At 49.9% G+C, this 19575-nt stretch overlaps 1 protein-coding gene across 17 annotated transcripts in view; it reads left to right on the top strand.

Annotated features, from left to right (window-relative positions):
• LOC138516732 (alpha-adducin-like) overlaps positions 1 to 19575 on the top strand; it is a 1440750-nt gene that overhangs the window by 844324 nt on the left and 576851 nt on the right. For all 17 annotated transcript variants that reach the window (XM_069632078.1, XM_069632071.1, XM_069632077.1 and 14 more), the window contains exon 9: positions 8635 to 8805. In XM_069632078.1, the coding sequence (XP_069488179.1) occupies positions 8635 to 8805 (171 nt within the window). The remainder of the gene's footprint in view (positions 1 to 8634; positions 8806 to 19575) is intronic.

Raw genomic sequence — 19575 nt, 5'->3', positions numbered from 1 at the left:
TCACCTTGGACGAGACGGTCCAGGTGATCTCAGACCTTCCAAAAAACAAGGCCCCGTGCCCCGACGGGCTCACATCCGAGTTCTACCAGGAACATGTTGCCATTTTAGCTCCCATACTATACGTGGTCTGGACAGAATCACTACGGTTAGCCTCCCTCCTTAAGGGAAGCCCTGATTACCGTCCTCCCCAAACCGGGTAAACCCCCAGACGAATGTGGTTCTTATAGGCCCTTATCGCTTATCAACACGGACATGAACATTTTTGCTAAAATAATAGCGAACAGGTTCCTTTCATTCATACGTCATCTGGTTCAGGCAGACCAAAGTGGATTTGTTCCCGGCCGCTCTACTGCACTTAATATCCGCTGTCTATTCAATGTGATGTCCAGAATTGACCCGAAGGCGGACGCAGTGGCGGTCACGCTAGACGCCCAGAGGGCATTTGACATGGTCTCATGGCAATACTTGTGGGCCGTGCTGGGAAGAATGGGAGTCGGACCAAATATGATCTCCTATATAAAACTCCTGTATACAGGACCAATGGCCAGGGTGCTGGTCAACTCCATTGTCTCCTGTCCCTTCACGCTTCATAGGGGTACCCGTCAGGGAGGTCCGTCTCCCCCATCATTTTTGCGCTCGCCATTGAGCCCATGGCGGACCATGTCAGGGATCGACACACCCGTAAAAGTAATTCGCCAACAGGACACTACGGGAAATCAACTCACTGTATGCTGATGATGTACTCCTGTACGTCAGAAACCCTTCCACATATCTAGACTCGATCATTGTTAAGAAGGATTTCTGAACTCTGACCAGGAGGGGCAGAGGTTCAGAAAGCCAGCCTAGTTTCTTGGAACAGGGTAACCTCTGGACAAGCCAGACCAATCAGGGTAGCTATGGCAGGCGGCCAAGACTAAGTCTCAAGAGGGGTGAGGGTGACTGAAAGACCTCAATGAGCACACAAAGCAAGGACACTTACAAATTACTCCAGACAGGTGTTATATTAAAAATATAGACACATTTATTACAAGGCCTTTGTAACATAGACCATAGCAAAGAATCACAGTAATACTAAAGTAAACCAATACATCACAACTAATCCAATATATATACAAGACCTTAGGGGTCTAAGGGATTATAACCACGAAATATGTAGACCACCTAGATGGGTAGGAGAACAGGCAGTGCAGGTAATCTTTAGACCCAGTTCAACATCAAGAATACACCTAACTAAGAGGCAGTCCAAGCCCTACGAAGAGAGGAGCCTTATGCTCAATAGTACATGCACATGCTTGCGCTAATGGACAAAAGAGGGTCCCTTCAAGGGTCGCTAGCAGCTCAGGAAGGTGGATGAGGCGATGAAGAACAAGTTCCCACTATTCAAATCGGACCTCCACTTGAGGGCAGAGGCAGTTTGAGAGTGCGGGATGGATTCGCTATTTCGCAATAGCTGTGGAAAGGAAAGGGGCCCTAGGGGGTCATTTCGTGCGTAAAAATGGGCTCCTGCGCTAGGGGCCACCGGTTGGGGTAAGGATTACTCACCGGTCCCCGACGCAGGCAGACCCAAACTTCGCCAGTACAGTCCACTTCGCTGGCAGGTTCGAATGCGACAATCAGGACGTCTCGGGAACCGTGTAGACTCAAGAGATACAGCGATGATTCCCAAACAGGACAGTGGCGATTTCTCCGCTCCGGGAGGAGGAATCGGCCCAGTTTCACTGCAGCAGGCTTCAGGGGGAAGGGGGTCACAAGTGCAGCGAACTTGCACAAGTCGTTGCCACAGCAGGGCAAGACGGTAACCGCGTTTACTCCGGTCCGGGCGCACTCGTCTCACTTCAGACCTGTGAATGCCAAGTGTACGAAATTCGGTGTGAGGGTGCCGTGGACATAGAGCAAGCAGTATACCAAGTTTAGAGGGCCTCCTCGAAACGGCGGCGGTATCAGAGCAAACATCCCGTGTAAGCTGGTCAGCCTACTGGTTGGCCCAGGCACACTTCCGAAGAGGCTTACTTGCAGGGTTTGTTGAAGGTGGCGAGAATAGTTGATCCCACTATTCTAATGGGTCAAAGCGTCTTCGCAGACCTTCTAGGACGATCAGATGCACACCATATTTGGACCAATCACAGACCACAGTGGTCCCAGGCATTCAGGACACTCCAGACTCTCTGGCACCCAGGATGTGTATTGGGACCAGACATCCCAGCCCACATCCTGGAGGCACACACGAGGCATGCAGAAGCCCGCGAAAGCTTTGGGTTTCGCGGGAAAGTGCATGACCAAATAAGGACTTACCCGGGTCGACCTGGGGAAGGTGAAGGGGCAAGATGGCCAAAGGATAGGACAAAGAACCTAGTGACATGGCCATTTTGGAGCCAGGCCACCTATTCGTGCCAATCGCGGTAAGCGCAGTTAACATGGCAAGAAAGGGTTAAAAATACATGATAACGATAGCTGCCACCAGTCCTGCCTATGACACATCTGCACAGTTCATAAAAAGTCCAGCAAGAGTTTCTAGGGCCTTAGGAAAGACTAGAGACCCAAGGGTGCTGTAAAGTAAGTTACATAGCACTCTTGTTACATGTTGCACAAAAGTTGCAACATGAGGAAAGGACTAAGGGAAACAAAGTCACCCAGTACTGACTGTCTTAAGGGCATGTCAGTTCCCCCATAAAAAGTGAGCGAAAGCCCAGAGGAGTGCAGCTGAGGGCTGTGCTTCTCTGGCAAAGTCTAGATCAGGGTGTAAAACAGCAGCAAAATGTTTGGGGGTTGACACATGGAGGGAAAATTACATACAATTATGAAATCTTTCCTAACAATCTTCCGAGACATAACCAAAATAGGCACGTACTCTGGCTTTAACATCAACTATTCTAAATTAGAAATATTCCCTCTCACTGCGGCAACCCAACAACCATCATGCGAATTCCCCCTACGCTGGTCCCCAGGTGGCATCAGATACCTCGGGTGCAAGTATCACTAACCAAAGCCTCCTTATTGGCGGATAACTACGAGACAACGGCACAGCTCATTGAATCCAAACTGCTCAAATGGCGCAATCTCCCACTGTCCCTTGCAGGCAGGCTGTCCCTAATAAAAAGGGTTACGGGCCCCAAGCTCCTCTATATCTTTGCCAATGTACCAGTGTGGCCCGGGAACCAATATTTCAAGAGGCTCCACTCGGCGTGCGCCCAGTTTCTCTGCCATTCTGGAGCTGTCCGTAAGAAGTGGCAACACATGACCCTACCCTACGAGAAAGGGCGTTTCTCAGCCCCAGACCTAACACTGTACTGGATCGCGGCACAGGCCCAACACGCTACACACTGGTACGCACACTTGAACCCGCCCCCTCACGTCAAGTTGGAGAAGCTTGCAGGCAACGGGACCAACATCATGACCTTATTACTACACTGTACATTCCAGACGGATGCCCCGTCGGACCCCGTGGCCACCACGATCAGAACGTGGAATAGTATTCTGAACTCGCAACAAGAGCATCGCCCATACTATAAATAGCTTCCCATATGGCAATTCCCTGGTCTCTTCCCCCACACACGACCAGCATTTCCTGCGGCACTGGGAAAACCTGGGCTATCGAGCACTAACGGATCTATACCCCGACAGTACATTTATTACCCCTCAAACATGGCGGCCCGAACACTCCAACTCAGTGCTTGAGCTACTACAATACTTTAGGCTAAGAGCGGCGGTCTGCAAAATGTGGCCCTCCTACTCAGACGAGCCCCCAGACTTACCAGAACTCCAATACATATCAAATTCCGCAGGAGGCAGGGGCATAATATCCTCTCTGTATAAAATGCAACTGGTAAAATTAGAGGATGCATCCCCCAAACCACGGGAAGCATTGGCCAGGGAGCTAGAAATGGAAATCACTGAAGGGATCTGGAACAAAATGTGCGCGCACATGCGCAAAGTCTCCCTTAGCGCTAGATTCCGTTGCATACAATATAAACTCCTTAACAGGCTTTATTACACACTGCTCAAAGTTGCGAAATTCACACACACCCTAACTCTCACATGCCCGAAATGCAAGTCTGAAGATGCAGATCATATACATATGTTTTGGTCGTGTGCTGCGCTTGGTGCGTTGTGGAAGGAAGTGACGGAAGCGCTCTGAGATAGTTGGTTCACCAGTGGACCTTGACCCATTGGCCTTGTTGTTCGGAATTTGGGCTGGTGAAAATGCAAAAAAAAGTCAACATTTTTTAATGTAAGTACTATTGTCGCTAAAAGATGTATATTACAATGTTGGAAGCGTCGCTCCCCCCCCCACCCTGGCGATGTGGCTGAAGGCCCTTACTTGGGTACAAATGTGTGAAGAAGAGTATATTGGATCGCTACCCATGCATCTCGCCCCAAAAATGTGAGGACCGAATTCTGCAGTTTTCCAAACAACAGAGACGAGGTTGAGTGGAGCTCCACCCCCCCGCTAGGTCCGCCCGACTCACCTTAAGAACTGAGCACTTTGTGCTCCTTCATGCTATCAATCTTCCCCTTCCCCCCCATTCTGGGCTGCTTGAATTAGTGCATGATGTAATGTCTAAATGCAATATTGTGATTCTTGTTTACCTCTGTGTAAAATGTGCTGTACCTGTCCTAACTTTCTGCCAATAAACAAAAGTTTAAAAAAAAAAACAGAATCCAACCAGTATGAGATGCACTGCATTGAACTTGACAATAAGGGGTCATTCGCTCCACACTCCCAGTAGATATTCCAAGATGTTTACAAATAGGAAAGGTTATGTTGGAGATACTCTGGGGAGCAGGGAATATATTGTCACGCCGGGTCGAGCTTTATGCATATACAGAGATGAGAAGTAGTGGTGTTTTCCTGGATAAAAACAATGGAGGTCATTGAAAGACACAATATTGATAATTGGTCTGCCACCCAACGAAGAGAAGCAAAACACATTTTTTGTGGTCTTTCCCAACCTCTGGAAAAACGGAAAGTGCTCAAAGGTTTTGAAAATCTGCATGATGGGGACAATGACGGGAGGAAACTCGGGACACCCCAAAAATAGAGCTGAGGTGGAGCAGACCAGGAAGACTCCCGGCTTTCAGGCACTTGAAATCAGAAGGATTTGCCAGAGAGGCAGCACTACAAACCAGGAAGATGTCCCACAAAGCATCAGACAGTGCCACCAGCCAGTTATCAGGAAAGGAAACTAATGAAGCCCTGCATCCGATTTCATTAGCAGAGAGGGAGCAAATAACGGAGGAGGCAGTATGGCCAAACCAGGCTCCTCGGCACCAGCTCACCTTCGCCAACGGTCTTCCAGAATATTAGGTACAGAACTGAGGATTGCACAGGGTGTTACTGACAATGTATTCACTGAAGGGTTGCCCCAAGCCAGCCCAGGAAACTCAACACAAGAGGGCGCACACATGTTAAGCCCAATGATCATCCCCCACTGATTGTAGATTGGAAGTCCGTAGGTCTTTAAACCAATTTACACCATTTTAAACTAATACAAAGGGTGACTTTGTGGGCTCAGGATGAGCCTACTTCAGCAAAATGGCAATATTGGCTGTACCGTGTGGTCCATATAGACAAAGAAATGGTTGAGAGCAGGATTAAATGCATTAGTACCCAAATGGCTACCATTTGGGTGCATTGATCTGGTAATGTGGTAGGTGACTACTTTCGTGAATTAATTCATGTCTGCCCTCAACCTACTCCACAACACACTTTCAATGTGAATCACCCAGGAACCAAAACCTGGTCAATGAGTGCCATTTTAGCCATACAAAGGGCTGCACACCAGAAAGAGTTGCCGTACTTGGTAGGGGACTTCCAAAGAAGATTCCCTGATTGCAAAGGAAAAGTAAAAAAACCAAAGGACTGCAAAATGTGTGTGGGACCCCGGAAACTACAGAGTCAGAACACCAAGAATGAAATTCTCCCCTAATGCACACACATTAACTTGCATACCAATTTTGTTTTTACTGGAATTAATGTTCTGTGATGTAATCAGATTTGGCTATCAAATCAGACTGTACTCCGCTAATGCTCGTGGGGCTAATGAATATTCTGCACACAGATGTATTATAAGATCTGCCACTGTGTTCTTATCCAGGGCAGGGCAACATGTTTGCTTCGGAAGCAAGACAATGCAGAACAACCAGGCTTGAATCCCAGTCCTGCACTTCGAGACTGCCAACCTGTCATGATGCCTACCCCCGGGGACCCCGACCAAGTCCAGCAACCCCAGAAGCAGGCATCAAGTTACCCCAAGCAAGCCCAACAACCCCCGCTAGGGGCTATTTGGGTGCAGTCCTGGCGCCTATGGCGCCAGGCTCATATGGAGAGTCAGTCCTGGCGCCACAGGCACCAGGCTCATAGATTAAAACTTACCTGATGCAGACCATGCTGCAAAAGCTCCAAGCCAAACGAGGCTTGGAAGGGACTATTTTACCTAGAGACTATTTCTTTACTCGGGTGAGTTGGGGAGGAATACTTTCCTGGGACTACTTTGGAGGCTATTTAAACCACGCCCGAAGAGCAGCACACGCTTCGCGTTATTCTGCATCCAGCAGCGTAACGCTCACCATGCCTGCAAATCTGCATCCAGTCTTCTGCCACGCCTGCCTCGAGTTTGGAGCTCCTAGAAAGAAAGAGAAAAGGTTACAACAAGAGCAATACCTTTGATCCATACCTGAATTCCCGATCCATCGCGCCTTTGAGCTGGAAGAAAGAAGTTATTTTATGCGCGTCGCCTCGCCTGCTGCAGCGCCGCACTGAACTCACCGGCCTTCGCAGCATCTTCACATTTCATCGCATACTCCTGCATTTTACCGCCGCACTCCGGCACCTAAGGAGAAGACAAGAACAGCAAGGTGAGCTAAGGGAATACACAGAGGAATACCCCCCATAGACTTACCTGATTTTACCACCGGGGGTACTATTCTTCACGGGTCGGCGCAGCTTCCACTGCATCCTAGCCGAACCCCGGTCCCTAAGGGGAAACAAAGGGCAGCAAGGTGAAACAAGGGACTAACGAGGGGAACCCTCCTCACCACAAAAGACTTATCTGATTTTACCGCCAGGGGCATTATTCCCCGAGACTTCATACTTTCTCTCAGCGCCTGAATAAGGGAGAAGGCAACAGGTTACTTATGGACATTATTTTATCGAACTGTGTTGGATAATACAAATCCTTACCAGAACATTACCGGTTGCCACGAAGAACTCTTCAGTAGGGTCAAGCTGCAACCTGCAAGGAATCGGACAAGAGTGAAAGTCAGGCATTTGAACTCTTACGAACTACATACTTACGGCGTCTTGCCGGGAATATCGGAGTCAATATTGTCCTGGAACTCACCAATTCCTTCGAGCCAGTGAAGCAACTGGTTATCTACGCGCCCCTGCGCTCAATGCAGGATGGAAAGCTCATCTTTTCAAATCATCAGGTGAGACTATTAGAGGGAACATCCAAGGTGATCAGTGGGGAGAACAGCGGGGTGGGGGGATTTATGCTCAGCTCCACGTAGGTTAATTCCCTTTCTCCACTTGCAGAAGAATATTCCTACGGGCCAAGCAAACGAAGCTAGGTGGGCCAGTCCAGTCCGTCATCTCGGCCCTACGCGTCACATTGGTGGAGACCGCAGCAGTCCAGTCCAGATCGACACCTCTGTGGGAGCCAGGTGAGCGTAACACAACCCTACAGATAAGGGATATATCTGCCCCTTTTACTCTCTAACAATAGGCAAATACTCCCACAAAATAAAAAAAAGGGAGTGGAAATGCTCCCAACAAAAAACAGGAAACAGACAAGTAGAAGCATGTTCCCATTCTTTCAACCACACAGCTCCATGAATATGTTTGGACCAATAGTGAAACGGTACTACAGGAAGAAACTACTATTATTACTGCCTGATCTGATGAAGTAAACATGTATCTTTTAATGTGCATGAATTCCTAGGTGCAAAGAAATAATTATTAAAAACACTTCTGTTTTCCAGTAAAACATATTTTTACTTGTAGTTTGCATGTAAGATGCTCCCTTTGGGAACTGGATGTACATTTTTACTCCACAAAAAATAATTTTACTCCCAACTTTAAAAAATAGGGAGTAAAATACTCCTACTTCCAAATGTTATCTGGCGCACTGGAGACTGGTCTCCAATATTAAGCACGTTATGAAAGATGAATGGCATCAACAAAAAATGTGAAGATGTGGTACGATTATGTTGCTTTCTGATTGCATCTTTTATTTTATTTACTGAAAACCAGTAGAAATAGGCAGTTGCCGAGATTGCTAGCTATTCTACTTTGTTTACTTAGAATGATCAGTCTGAATAGTCTGCTTATGCTGAAGATTAGAATAGTAAAAATAATTTGAGGGAGTTTCTAATGTACACTTAAATAAAATGAGTAATCTGGTGTGCATTTTTTGGGGGGGACAAATTAATTTGATTGCATATTTGAAAATTCAGTGTCAACGTAAATGGTAGATTATGGTTTCTTAGGTATCTAATAAAAAGAATTGCAGAAGTGTTATGTGCGTCTGTCCAATTTTATAGTTATAGTAGGGTGCTCATTTATTTTGATTGTGTCCTTCTTATTTGTCGTACAGAACTGTAGCACAGTTAAAACAAAGATTTTCCTGTATTTAGGTTCGCACATTGGCTAGCTCTGGAGGCCCTGACAACTTGGTTCTCTTAGACCCAGGAAAATATAAATGTAAATCCCGAACGCCTCCAGCAGGTGAAGAAAGTGGAGCTCATCCTAAGTGGCAGATTGGAGAGCAAGAGTTTGAAGCCTTAATGCGTATGCTTGATAATCTGGTAAGAGAACATTGTACACTATGATATATAGATATGGATTTTTGAGATATGGAGTACTTGTCATAGTATTTTGTTTGAAATGTGCATCATTAAAATATATCTTTAAGACACAGCAGAAGAACGTACTTCTACATTGTAGTTTGCGTATCGTCTAATGATTGGAGTTCACAAATGAGGGTCTTGCAAGCGGTGTGCTGTATTTTGCAAACTCATTTTGTTAATGGAGGTGTAGGAGTTGGGAGCACTAGAAGGTTGGGACTGCTGCACCTGATTGGTACTCTTGAGTGTACTCTGCTGCGTTTGCAGGTTCCTCTTTGGACAGTGCCCCACTGTCCACGACTGAGAAGGCAGGAAGGAGGTTGGAGGCCCTGCACAGTTGCACTAGATACTTTAGAATGTGTGAGAGTAGAATCTCCCTATTAACCAGCCAGAAACAGGTTTTTCAGAGTAGTGTAACCAGTGTTTTTTTATTATTTATTCATGTAGCAGACATGTGTTTCGACCCTCAGGGGTCATTTTCAATGGACTGGTTTGAGACCAGTTATCGTGTGGATTTTCCACTGAATCCCTGAAGAACTATTGTTAGAGCCAGGTGACTTTAACAAAAGCTGTTCCTGTTAATTCTCCACTGAATCAACACACTGGGATCCTCTCCTGAACATACATCTGGACTCACACCAGTCCCATCTATTCCACCCGCCTTGAAAATGACCCCTGAGGTTCAAAACACATGAATAAATAATAAAACACATACTGCATACTTGAAGCTCAACCCCTCCAAGACTGCATCCCTACTCCTCACCAACAACACCGAACACCCAGACATACAGACTTGGCTATCAACCATGAACTCTGAGGGCTTCACAGCTAAACTCACCTCCTGCTCCAAGTCCCTCAGGATCCACATCGAGCAACTCCTCTCCTTCAAGACACACATAGCTAAGAAAACTGACAGCTTGGTATCAGCTCTCCCTTCTGCTGAAAGTAAAGCTCTTCCTCCCTCCGGACCGCTTTATATCCACCGTTCAAGTATTGAGAAACCTAAAGGTGTCTCCCTAACTAATCCCTGTGGATCTGTCATCCAGGTGGCCAGGACATGGCCATCGCTATTGGATCCAGTTCCTGTGGGTGGACTAGTGCGGGAGGATCACCTGGATGGGGGGTCCTTGGGGAATAGAGCGGGAACACCGACGGGTGAGATGCGGTATTCCCCTTCTTGTAACCCCTTTTTCCTATCCTACTACATAGGGTACTCAACCTCTCTACCCCCCTTTCTAACATGAACACTTTCTCTCACCACGAGAGACAACAGACTAACATTCAGGCCCTTTACCTGACATGTCCCAACACAAGGGTCAGGCAAGAATCACTCACACCTGAATCATTCACACCTGAGGGCCCTTTCCCAAGGCGGCAGTTCAAGAGGAGGAAAAAGGCGGCGAGAACCGAGGGGGTGACAAGGAGAGAAGCAACCTTGCCCTTTCCGAACCAGACCCGCAATTCCTCTATGGAAGATATCGTAAGACCGCGAACAATAGCTAACATGTGCTTCAGCAGATGTCAACGGTACACAGAGCGCGCCTATGCTGATAAGCAGGAGAACATAAGGCACTTGCTACCGTGGTATCGTCCTTGACTCCAGACACAAGGAAAGCCAAGCGGATCATCACAGACGATGAGTTGATGGGAGAACCGATAAGAAACCGAACTGTGTTGAATGAAAGTTGCAAGTTAAGTAAAGTTCTGTGAAGGTCGCAGGGGAAAGCCAGCTGAAAAGGTCCGGCACCATGTGGGTGTACGGCGAGAGAGACTAGTTGGTTCTGCATTTTTGTTGAAACTACCAATACATGAAGGCCGTGCGGGGGCCGAGAAAAGAGTGTCAAAGTGGTTATACAGAGGTCTAGCAAAATCCGCTGTACAGTGGGAAGTCTTTGACCAGCAAGTAATGGAAAGCTAAGGGAAACTAATCCTGCATGGTGAGAGGAAAGATTGGCAAGATTAAACACGACGGAAGGATGCCGATAAAAAGGGGCAAAGCCTGATGCCTCAATGAACACTTGTGCTGACAAGAGTGAACCCGATAAAGGGAGGTTCACCGTGAACTGTTTAAAAAGACATTAAGAATCGTGACTGTGTGACTGTAACAGAGAAGATTGTTTAAAATCATTTGGAATGCAAGCCATTGTGAACCCGGCTGTGGGAGGCTAACATTCAAGAGAGTCTGAGCCCGGAAGAGGGGGACCCAGGATTGAAGAGGAATCACCCAACATATAGACAGAAAAGGACCACTTTTGTTTATTATTTTACATGCAGCAGGTGCTCTGAGGCAAGAGACTTTTTTATTAGAAAAGCGACTTAACCACCAGAGGTCCTGGTACCTCAGAATCGAACTGTAGGCTTGTGCTGACAAAAGCTCAAGTGTGTGCTGTGCTCCGGAATCCCACCTTGTCCCGTGCTAAAAACGTAGGGAAGGCTGGCCCCCGGCTACTACATCCTGGCTTATCATTTGTGAACACTTCTTTCTTTCTCAAGAACCTTATCCCACGCTTTTCTGTATTTGGTTGTAAGGATTGGAAATATTTTTTCTTAGTATAGTCCCTTTTATTTTGACAAGACGCCACTAGGACTGCTTTATTATTATTTGATCATCAGAGCTTGCTCCCGTCTTAGATTTAGGATTAGATTCAGCATTTTTCCAACCCATTTATACATTTTAATAAGCACCCTTGAACTGTGATCACTTGTGTCTGTCTTTACTGTTGCCACCATGAGTTCCTTACAAATGGTGGTAGGAGTGGGATGCGACTCAATTGAAACTAATTGGAGAGCCTCTATCCCCTCAATCTCCACCATGGAATCAATAGGGTTTGATATCTGTAGCAGTAGGGAAGCTGGTTTTAATACCCCCTCTGGGGTGTTACATAAGATTGGCCCCGAAATCTGGCCTAGCATGGAAGTTTTGGGATAGATGTCTTAGCAGGCGTTATTGACCCTGACTTCCGGGGAGATGTGAAGGTTCTCCTTCAGAATCATGGCAAGATTCCCTTTGAGGTACGTCTTGGGGATCAATTCGCCCAGGGGATGTTGGAAAGAGCTCCATTTCCCCAGTTCAAAGAAACTGAGCCAGATAAAACAGACAGAGGAAACCTAGGCTTCGGGGAAGCTGATAAATCCCTTAACATTGAAGGAAGGAGGTACAACAGAACCTACCATCTATCCCGACGTAGCCTTCGCCCAATGAAATGATCCAGCTCTCGCTGAAGCTTTTTTACAAGCAATTCCGGATGGAGAAGGCTTAGATAAGCAAAGTCCTTTTTTTTTCTTAAAACAAGGTTTGGTTTATTGTCGAGAGACGTCTACGGAAGGTCTAGTAAAAACACATTGCATTCCGCATTCCCATTTTACCGGAGGACATTTAGGACAATCTAAAACACAGGCGCATATTAGTTGAAAATGTTACTGCCCAGGTATTCACTATGATATAAACACCTTCATCCAGACATGTGAGATCTGTCAAAAGACAAGCATGCACATCTCATTCTCCAGCATGGAGTCTGGCATGGATTTACATGCTCATGAATATTCCCCGTCGTCAAGCTGGGAATCCTCGGTAAAGAAAAAATCAGTTTTGTTTCTGAACTGTCTTTCTACTATTAACCAATCACTGGTCTCTGGGTCATACTGCCCCAGCCAATGACTGCCCTCTACCTAAGGCCCTCCTCTGGCAGCCAGCTTCAGATTTTTACCGCACATTCAAGTGTTGGGAGTCCTTGGGCTGTAGCTCTCGAGCTTTAACTGCGTATTGTGTTTTTTCAAAGAGTACATTTTTCAGACAATTCGAGCTTCAAGCTCCACCGATTCCTCTTCCGATCAACGGGGACCCATTTCAGAATTTTCTACGCCCCTCAAGGACGGATTTCCGTCTAATTCAACTTCTTGGAGCATTCCGGAAGACCTTTGAGGCCTATCCCTGATTTGGACATGGCCCAGGACAAGGGAGATTCAACAGTGGATCCAAGCTGTTTAGGAACTGTGTAACGCTCACCTGATTCCCACGGAGGCGCAGGTCTGGCTTCGAGTGCTGATGCTTCTTCAATGGTGAAGCGCAGGACTCTGAAGATGGACAGGAAGGGCCCTCTACTCTGGTTGGATGGGAGTTCAGGTAAGCTTGATTATACTGGTAAGGCGCTGTAAAAGTTCTGTTGCAAGTTCAAAAGTTCAAGCTTTAAATATTAATGTTCATTGTCTTTTTTCAGGTGATGAATGAAGATTCCTTTGGAGACTTCTTGCAACAAAGCGCTGATGTTGATGTCTTTTCCCCATAGGGGCCGGGGTTCGGAATGCCGGAGATATGGCGCCGACCCGAAGTGAAACGTGCAGTTCCAGTAAAGATCTGGTAAGTCCTAGATGAGCGCTCAGGTAATGTTTTTGCATTCGCTCATCTAATGTCTTTGTCTTTTTATCCCATAGGGGCCGGGGTCCTGCTTGGAAGCAGCAAGACCCGAAATGAAATGGGAATGACACAACAGGTAAGTCTTGGAAGGAAACTGAACTTTTCCTATTCCCTTCCTTCTCTCACCTCTTATTCTTGTCTTTTTCTCTAGGCTCTGGGAAGTGGCTGTGTATCCGGATGATCGCTGCTGAAGATGGAGGAACCCAGGAAAGGTGAGTGAAATGCAGCGCTGCAGCAATCGTAACGAAATGCTTTTAAAAATGATGTCTTCCCTTTCAGGATCGTCGGTGATGTCTCCGTGGTGCAGATTAGCTGATAGGTCTCTTGTCTCCCTTTGCAGGGGACCCAGGATGCTGACAGGCGTGGCTGAAGTCCAGATGCAGGAGCTGACACGGTGAGCGTCCAGCTGCGAGGAGCAGAACAACGCGAAGCGTGAGTTGCTGATCGGGTGTGGTTTAAATAGCTTTGGAAGAAGTTCCAAGTGTGTATCCTTCCTCCGATCAGGTATGTATCCTTCCCCGACCACAGCCGGGTCGAAAGTAGTCCCACAGGTAAAGTAGTTCCTATTCAGGCCTCAAGAGGGCCTGCATGTGGCAGCATGGTCTGCATCAGGTAAGTGCACATTAAAACACTTGAACACCTGTCTAGCTTTATGAGCCTGGCGCCTAAGGCGCCAGGACAGAGGTCCAACATGAGCCTGGCGCCTAAGGCGCCAGGACTGCGTCCAAAGGGCCCCAGCTTGGGCCCGCTGGCACTCCCCTGGGGGAAATGATGCCTGCCTCTGGGGTTGCTGGGTCGGACCTGGCTCCTTGGAGGTAGGCATCATGACAAACTGCCCAGGGTGTGGACAGCAGAACGTCTTTAAGGCGGACGAGCACTCCCGGTGACTCTACTGACTACACGCTGACAAGTCGCACGTGGTGGAGGACTGGGCGCTCTGCAAGGACATGTCCACCCGGACCATGAAACTGGCTGGAGGCAAAGAGCCCAGCAGCAGGTGAGAAGAGGATGTCTGAGCGGTCTTCTAAGACCTTTGAGGGCGCTCCGGTGACCCAACAAAAGGCAAAGCACCGTAAGTCCGCGAGCACCGGGAGCGCCGTTGGTTCGGGCTCCTCGGCTACCAGGCAGGGCTCTATGTCACCGACGCCATCATCCACGAGCTCTGGCTCGGTGAAAAGAAAGTCAGAGAACCCGGGTAAGCTTCGGGAGAAGCCCCGGTCGATTCCGACGGAGAAAGCCAAGTGGGAGCGAGGTGGTGATCCTCCCTCTAAGGTGAAGGCCTCAGATGCACCCAAGGTCGTAAAGGCCCTGATTCACCCGGCTAAGGCCACGATTGAGGGAGTCGTGGCAGCCCTGGCGAAGCCTACGGAGGCTACCCCAGTGGAGACGATCTCCGGGCCTAGAGTTTCCCTGCCACCCCAGAGGGAATTATCTTTACAGCCTATCGAGAAGACCCCTGTGAAACCTGGGTGTCGAGAAAGAGGGGGGGGAACGGTGGCCCTAACTGGCTCAGACACCTCCTCCGAGGATGAGCTGGCTGGTGTCAAAGCTATCCTGGACAAGAAGTTCGAGGATGTCAGGGCCTACAGGAAGGATCCCAACGAGGCGGACATAGAGAGCGACGGTGGAGCTGATGAGGAACCGCTGGCCATGGAGGACCCCACGCCCCAGCCGACGCCTACGCCACAGGACAACTCAGGAGCAGTCCTGATGGCTTTGCAGACCCTGTGTACGGAGATAAGGACAAGGTTGCCCTTACCCCCAGCGGACGATCCAGCGGCGGCTGGACTGTTGTGGAGCCCGCCGAACATGCGGAGGCGAGTCCATCCTCCCACTCCCTTCCAGCATTCACCCCCATCCCCTCCACCGAGGAACGAGACGGAGACGGGGACTGACGACGGTTTGCGACGATGGTATGGATCTCCCGTCCCCTCCCCCCGGGATGCCCCCCTGACGAAATTGGCTCCTTTCAAGCCATGACCGCCAGGGCCTCTGAGCTTTTCCAGCTCTGCCCCGAGGAACAGAAAAAAGAGGGATTTCTTTACCAACGACGGGAAGCCAAGAGGAAAATGGTACTCTCAGTCCCACTGTTGGACGACATATGGGACGAAGGACTGTCCCTTTTGAAGAACCTGTCCACGGCCCCTGCGAAGAGAGACCAGTACGAGAAGTAGTACTGGGTCCCGAACTCCGCTCCTATGTACCTCAGGGCGCAACCGACTCCGGATTCCGTAGTCTCTGCGGCAGCCAAGAAGAAAGCAGCAGGGGCGACGGGGTCATCCTCCACCTCCCTGCTGGACAGCGAGGGAAAGAATCTAGACTCCATGAGACGTCGAGTCATCTCGTCGGCAGCGACGACCATCAAGGTGGCCAACGCCCTCGGGATCGTGGCCCGCTATGATAGGGAGCTGTGATTTAAGATCGCCCCTATCCTGGACTTCCGCCCTCTTGTCGTCCGGGAGGAAGCCCTGGAAATCCTGCAAGAAGGCGAAGTGGCATCAGATCACGCCATCACGGTGGCCGCCGACATCGCCAAAACGGGATTTCGTCAGATGGGCAATGCCGTTTGCTGGCGAGGTTGGCTCAGGGCTACCGACTTCCGTCAGGATGTGCAGACCAGGGTTCTGGATATGCCCTTCGACAGAAACAACCTGTTCGGGAAAGCGGTGGACAAGGCCATTAAAGCAGACACTGAGACGGCCCGTGCTTTGGGCACTCTCCATCAAAGACTGGCATCTTTTCGGGCCTCCGGAGGCAAATCCCAAGGTGCCTCCGAAGGATTCTGCAGCAGTTATCGTCGTACCGACGAGCTGCCCGTTCCTCGTCGCAGGAAGCTTACAGAGGCTGCAACAAGACCGGTGGATACCATTGTTGTCGCCAAGGAGCCCAGGGGGTGGCAAGGCTTCGGCAAAACAAGACTGAACGGGCCGTGGCGTCTGGCCCCCACCTAAGCACCCTTGTGGGAGGCCAGCTGGCAAAATCCATCAGCGTGTGGGAGTCCATCTCCACCGACCGTTGGGTGCTCGATGCCCTGGCCCACGGGCACACTCTGGAATTCCAAAGGAAGTGTCACCGTTTCCCACCTGTGTCCAGGAAAGAAAACCACGTTCCACAGCTTCTTCTGGAGGTACAAGCCATGCTGACAAAGGGCGTGATAGAACTCGTCCCAAAGAGGCTCCGGGGCTCCGGTGTATACTGTCGGTACTTCCTTGTCCGAAAGAAGACCGGCTGCTGGCGGCCCATCCTGGACATTCAACGTCTCAACAAATACATCAAAGCACAGAAGTTCTGGATGGTTACCCTTCAGCACGTGCAGGGACAGCTGGAGGAAGGCGACTTTCTATCGTCGCTTGTCTTGGAGGATGCTTACTTTCACATCCGCATACACAAAGGGCATTAAATGTTCCTATGGTTCGTGGTCCAAGGGCGGCACTACCAGTTCAAGGCCTTGTCCTTCGTGTTGAAGTCGGCTCCAAGGGTCTTTACCAAATGCCTAGCACCGGTATCGGCGCGCCTGCGCCTGCAGGGAATCCATGTATACCCCTACCTGGACGATTGTCTCATCCGAGCAAAGTCAAGAGAGCTTGCCGTCGACCACACGGCGAAGACAGTCTGCCTGCTCACGGAACTGGGATTCTCGATCAATTTTGCGAAATCCCACTTGGTAACGTCACAGGACGCCCTGTTCATGGGGGCCAAACTCGACACCGTGATGCGGTTGGCCTCACCGTCGGAGGAAAGGACGAGGGCCATCCTAGGCAATGTTCAACGGCTGTTGACCATGTAAGTGGCCAAGGTGAGGTCCATCAAGTCCCTGCTTGGCATGATGTCATCTTGCGTCTTCCTCATGCGTCTGTGCAGGTTGCAGATGCGGCCACTGCAGGAGTTCCTCGACGCCTGTTGCATGCAAGGGACGGGAAACTTCGAAGACAAGATCCCTCTCAACGAGACCTTCCGTCAAGCGATCCGGTGGTGGGGCATCAGAGTGCATCTCACGGTGGGCATGGACTTAGAAACCCCAGCACACCAGAAAACAGTGACAATGGACGCCTCCCTGGAGGGATGGATAGCACACACCGGAGATCTCCACGCAAGAGGCCTCTGGCTCCCGGAGGAGAGGTCTCTGCACATCAACGTCCTGGAGCTCTGGGCCGTGTTCTGGGCTCTCAGGTCTTTCCTTCCGTCCCTCAAGGGCAAGGTGGTGCGGGTCTTCACTGACAACACCACCACAATGTTCTCCTTCCGGAAGCAGGGAGGTACCAGATCACCATCCCTATCCAAGGAAGCGCAGTATCTGTGGCACTGGGTCGTCGCCCAAGGGATGTTCCTGGTACCCTTTCATCTGGCAGGAGTGAAAAACACAGTCACCGACTCACTCAGCAGGGAGCTGCGCTCTTGCCACGAGTGGGAACTTTGGCAGGATCAAGTACATTTCCTATTCCGACAGTGGGGCAATCCCCAGGTCGAGCTGTTCGCGACGGCGACGAACACCAAGTGCCGGAGGTTCGCCAGCAGGTTTCCCCAGCCGGGGAGCATGGTCGATGCATTCTCCTTCCCCTGGGATGGCCTGTTCCTGTATGGGTTCCCACCGTTGCCTCTACTTCTGCGACTCATCAGTCAACTCAGACGGTCTCGGTGCAGGATGACCCTCGTTGCACCGGCGTGGCCGAGGCAGATATGGTTCCCGAACCTTCTGGACATGTCAGCGTCTCCACCAGTCAAACTGCCGACAGATGCGGATCTTCTCGCCAGGGAGGGAGGCGCCATCCTACATCACAACACTGGATCGTTGAACCTGCAGGCCTGGCTCCTGCAGCACTAGAGTTTGGAGGCTACAACATCCCGACGGACTGCCAATGGGTTCTTGCAAAGGCCAGGGCTTCCTTGACTCTTAAGTGCTATGGACATAAGTGGAAGAGGTTTTCTGTCTGGTGCCGTGCACAGAAGATCGACCCTCTATGGATCACAGCCCCTCAAGTGCTGCCATACCCGCTGTCGCTGGCCAAGGCGGGAGTGGCACATGCCTCCATCAAAATCCATCTGGCGGCTATCTCCCGCTACACCAGAACTCGGGGGCGGTCGTCGCTGTGGTCTCATCGCCTGGTGAAGGAGTTCATGAAGGGACTGTCCCGCTGGTTTCCGCCGGTGAAAGCCCCGGGCCCGGCGTGGGAGCTCAATGCAGTGCTGACCAGGCTTGTGGGTCCCCTGTTCGAGCACTTGCATTCGGCGCCGCGGAAGTTCCTATCGTGGAAGACAGCTTTCCTTTTGGCCATCACCTCCGCACGATGAGTGGGAAAGATCCAGGACCTCTCTTGTAAGCCTCCATATCTGACATTCCATGAGAAGAGGTTATTGCTGAGGACGCACCCCTCCTTCATGCCTAAGGTGCCGTCAGACTTCCATCTCAACAAGCCCTTGGTGTTACCTGTTTTCTTCCAGTCACCTTCGTCGCCGGCTGACAGGACTTTGCACTTGCTGGATGTGGCTAGAGCGCTGAAGTTCTAAGTGGACCGCACAACGAGTTTTCGAAAGACATCACAGCTGTTTGTGAACTTTGGACCTGTGAACCAAGGGAAGGCCCTCTCGAAGGCTTCCATTTCCAGGTGGCTCTCTGGCTGCATCATGCACTGTCACCGGTTGGCAAACCGACCGTTGCCCGGCCGTCCGAGAGCCCATTCGACCAGAGCGATCGCTGCTACCACGGCGTTCCTATCTGGTGTGCCCCTGCTGGACATCTGCTGGGCTGCTACTTGGAGGTCGACACACACCTTCATGAGATTTTACTGCGTCGACCGGGATACCAGTTAGGAGTCCAGAGTCGGCCAGGCAGTGCTGCGTAACCTGTTCGCTTGAAGGTGAGCCTGGTGAGGAGGTAAGAGTTGCTTAATGTTGAGTTGATGTAATGCTTAATGTTGAGCCTTGCCACCTCATGTGGTTGTGCATGTGGGTACTGCTATGAGTTCTTGTATTCATTAGCATGTGAATCCATGCCAGACCCCATGCTGGAGAAGGAACAAGTTAGTTACCTGTAACTGTTGTTCTCCAGCATGGGTCTGGCATGGATTCACATGCAAACCCTCCCTCCAACCCCTCTGCTGCTCTTCTCTTGGTCCTACTGCCACTTTACATGCTACCAAATCTGAAAATGGCTGTCAGAGGAGGGGCTTAGGTAGAGGGCAGTCTTTGGCTGGCGGCAGTATGACCCAGAGACCAGTGTTTGGTTAATAGTAGAAAGACAGTTCAGAAACGAAACTGAAACTCATTTTCTCTTTACCGAGGATTCCCAGCCTGACGACGGGGAATATTCATGGGCATGT

The sequence above is a fragment of the Ambystoma mexicanum genome, chromosome 6q, assembly GCF_040938575.1.
Source record: "Ambystoma mexicanum isolate Mex_15411 chromosome 6q, UKY_AmexF1_1, whole genome shotgun sequence".
NCBI lineage: Eukaryota > Metazoa > Chordata > Amphibia > Caudata > Ambystomatidae > Ambystoma > Ambystoma mexicanum.
This window is presented reverse-complemented; position numbering and strand designations above follow the sequence as displayed.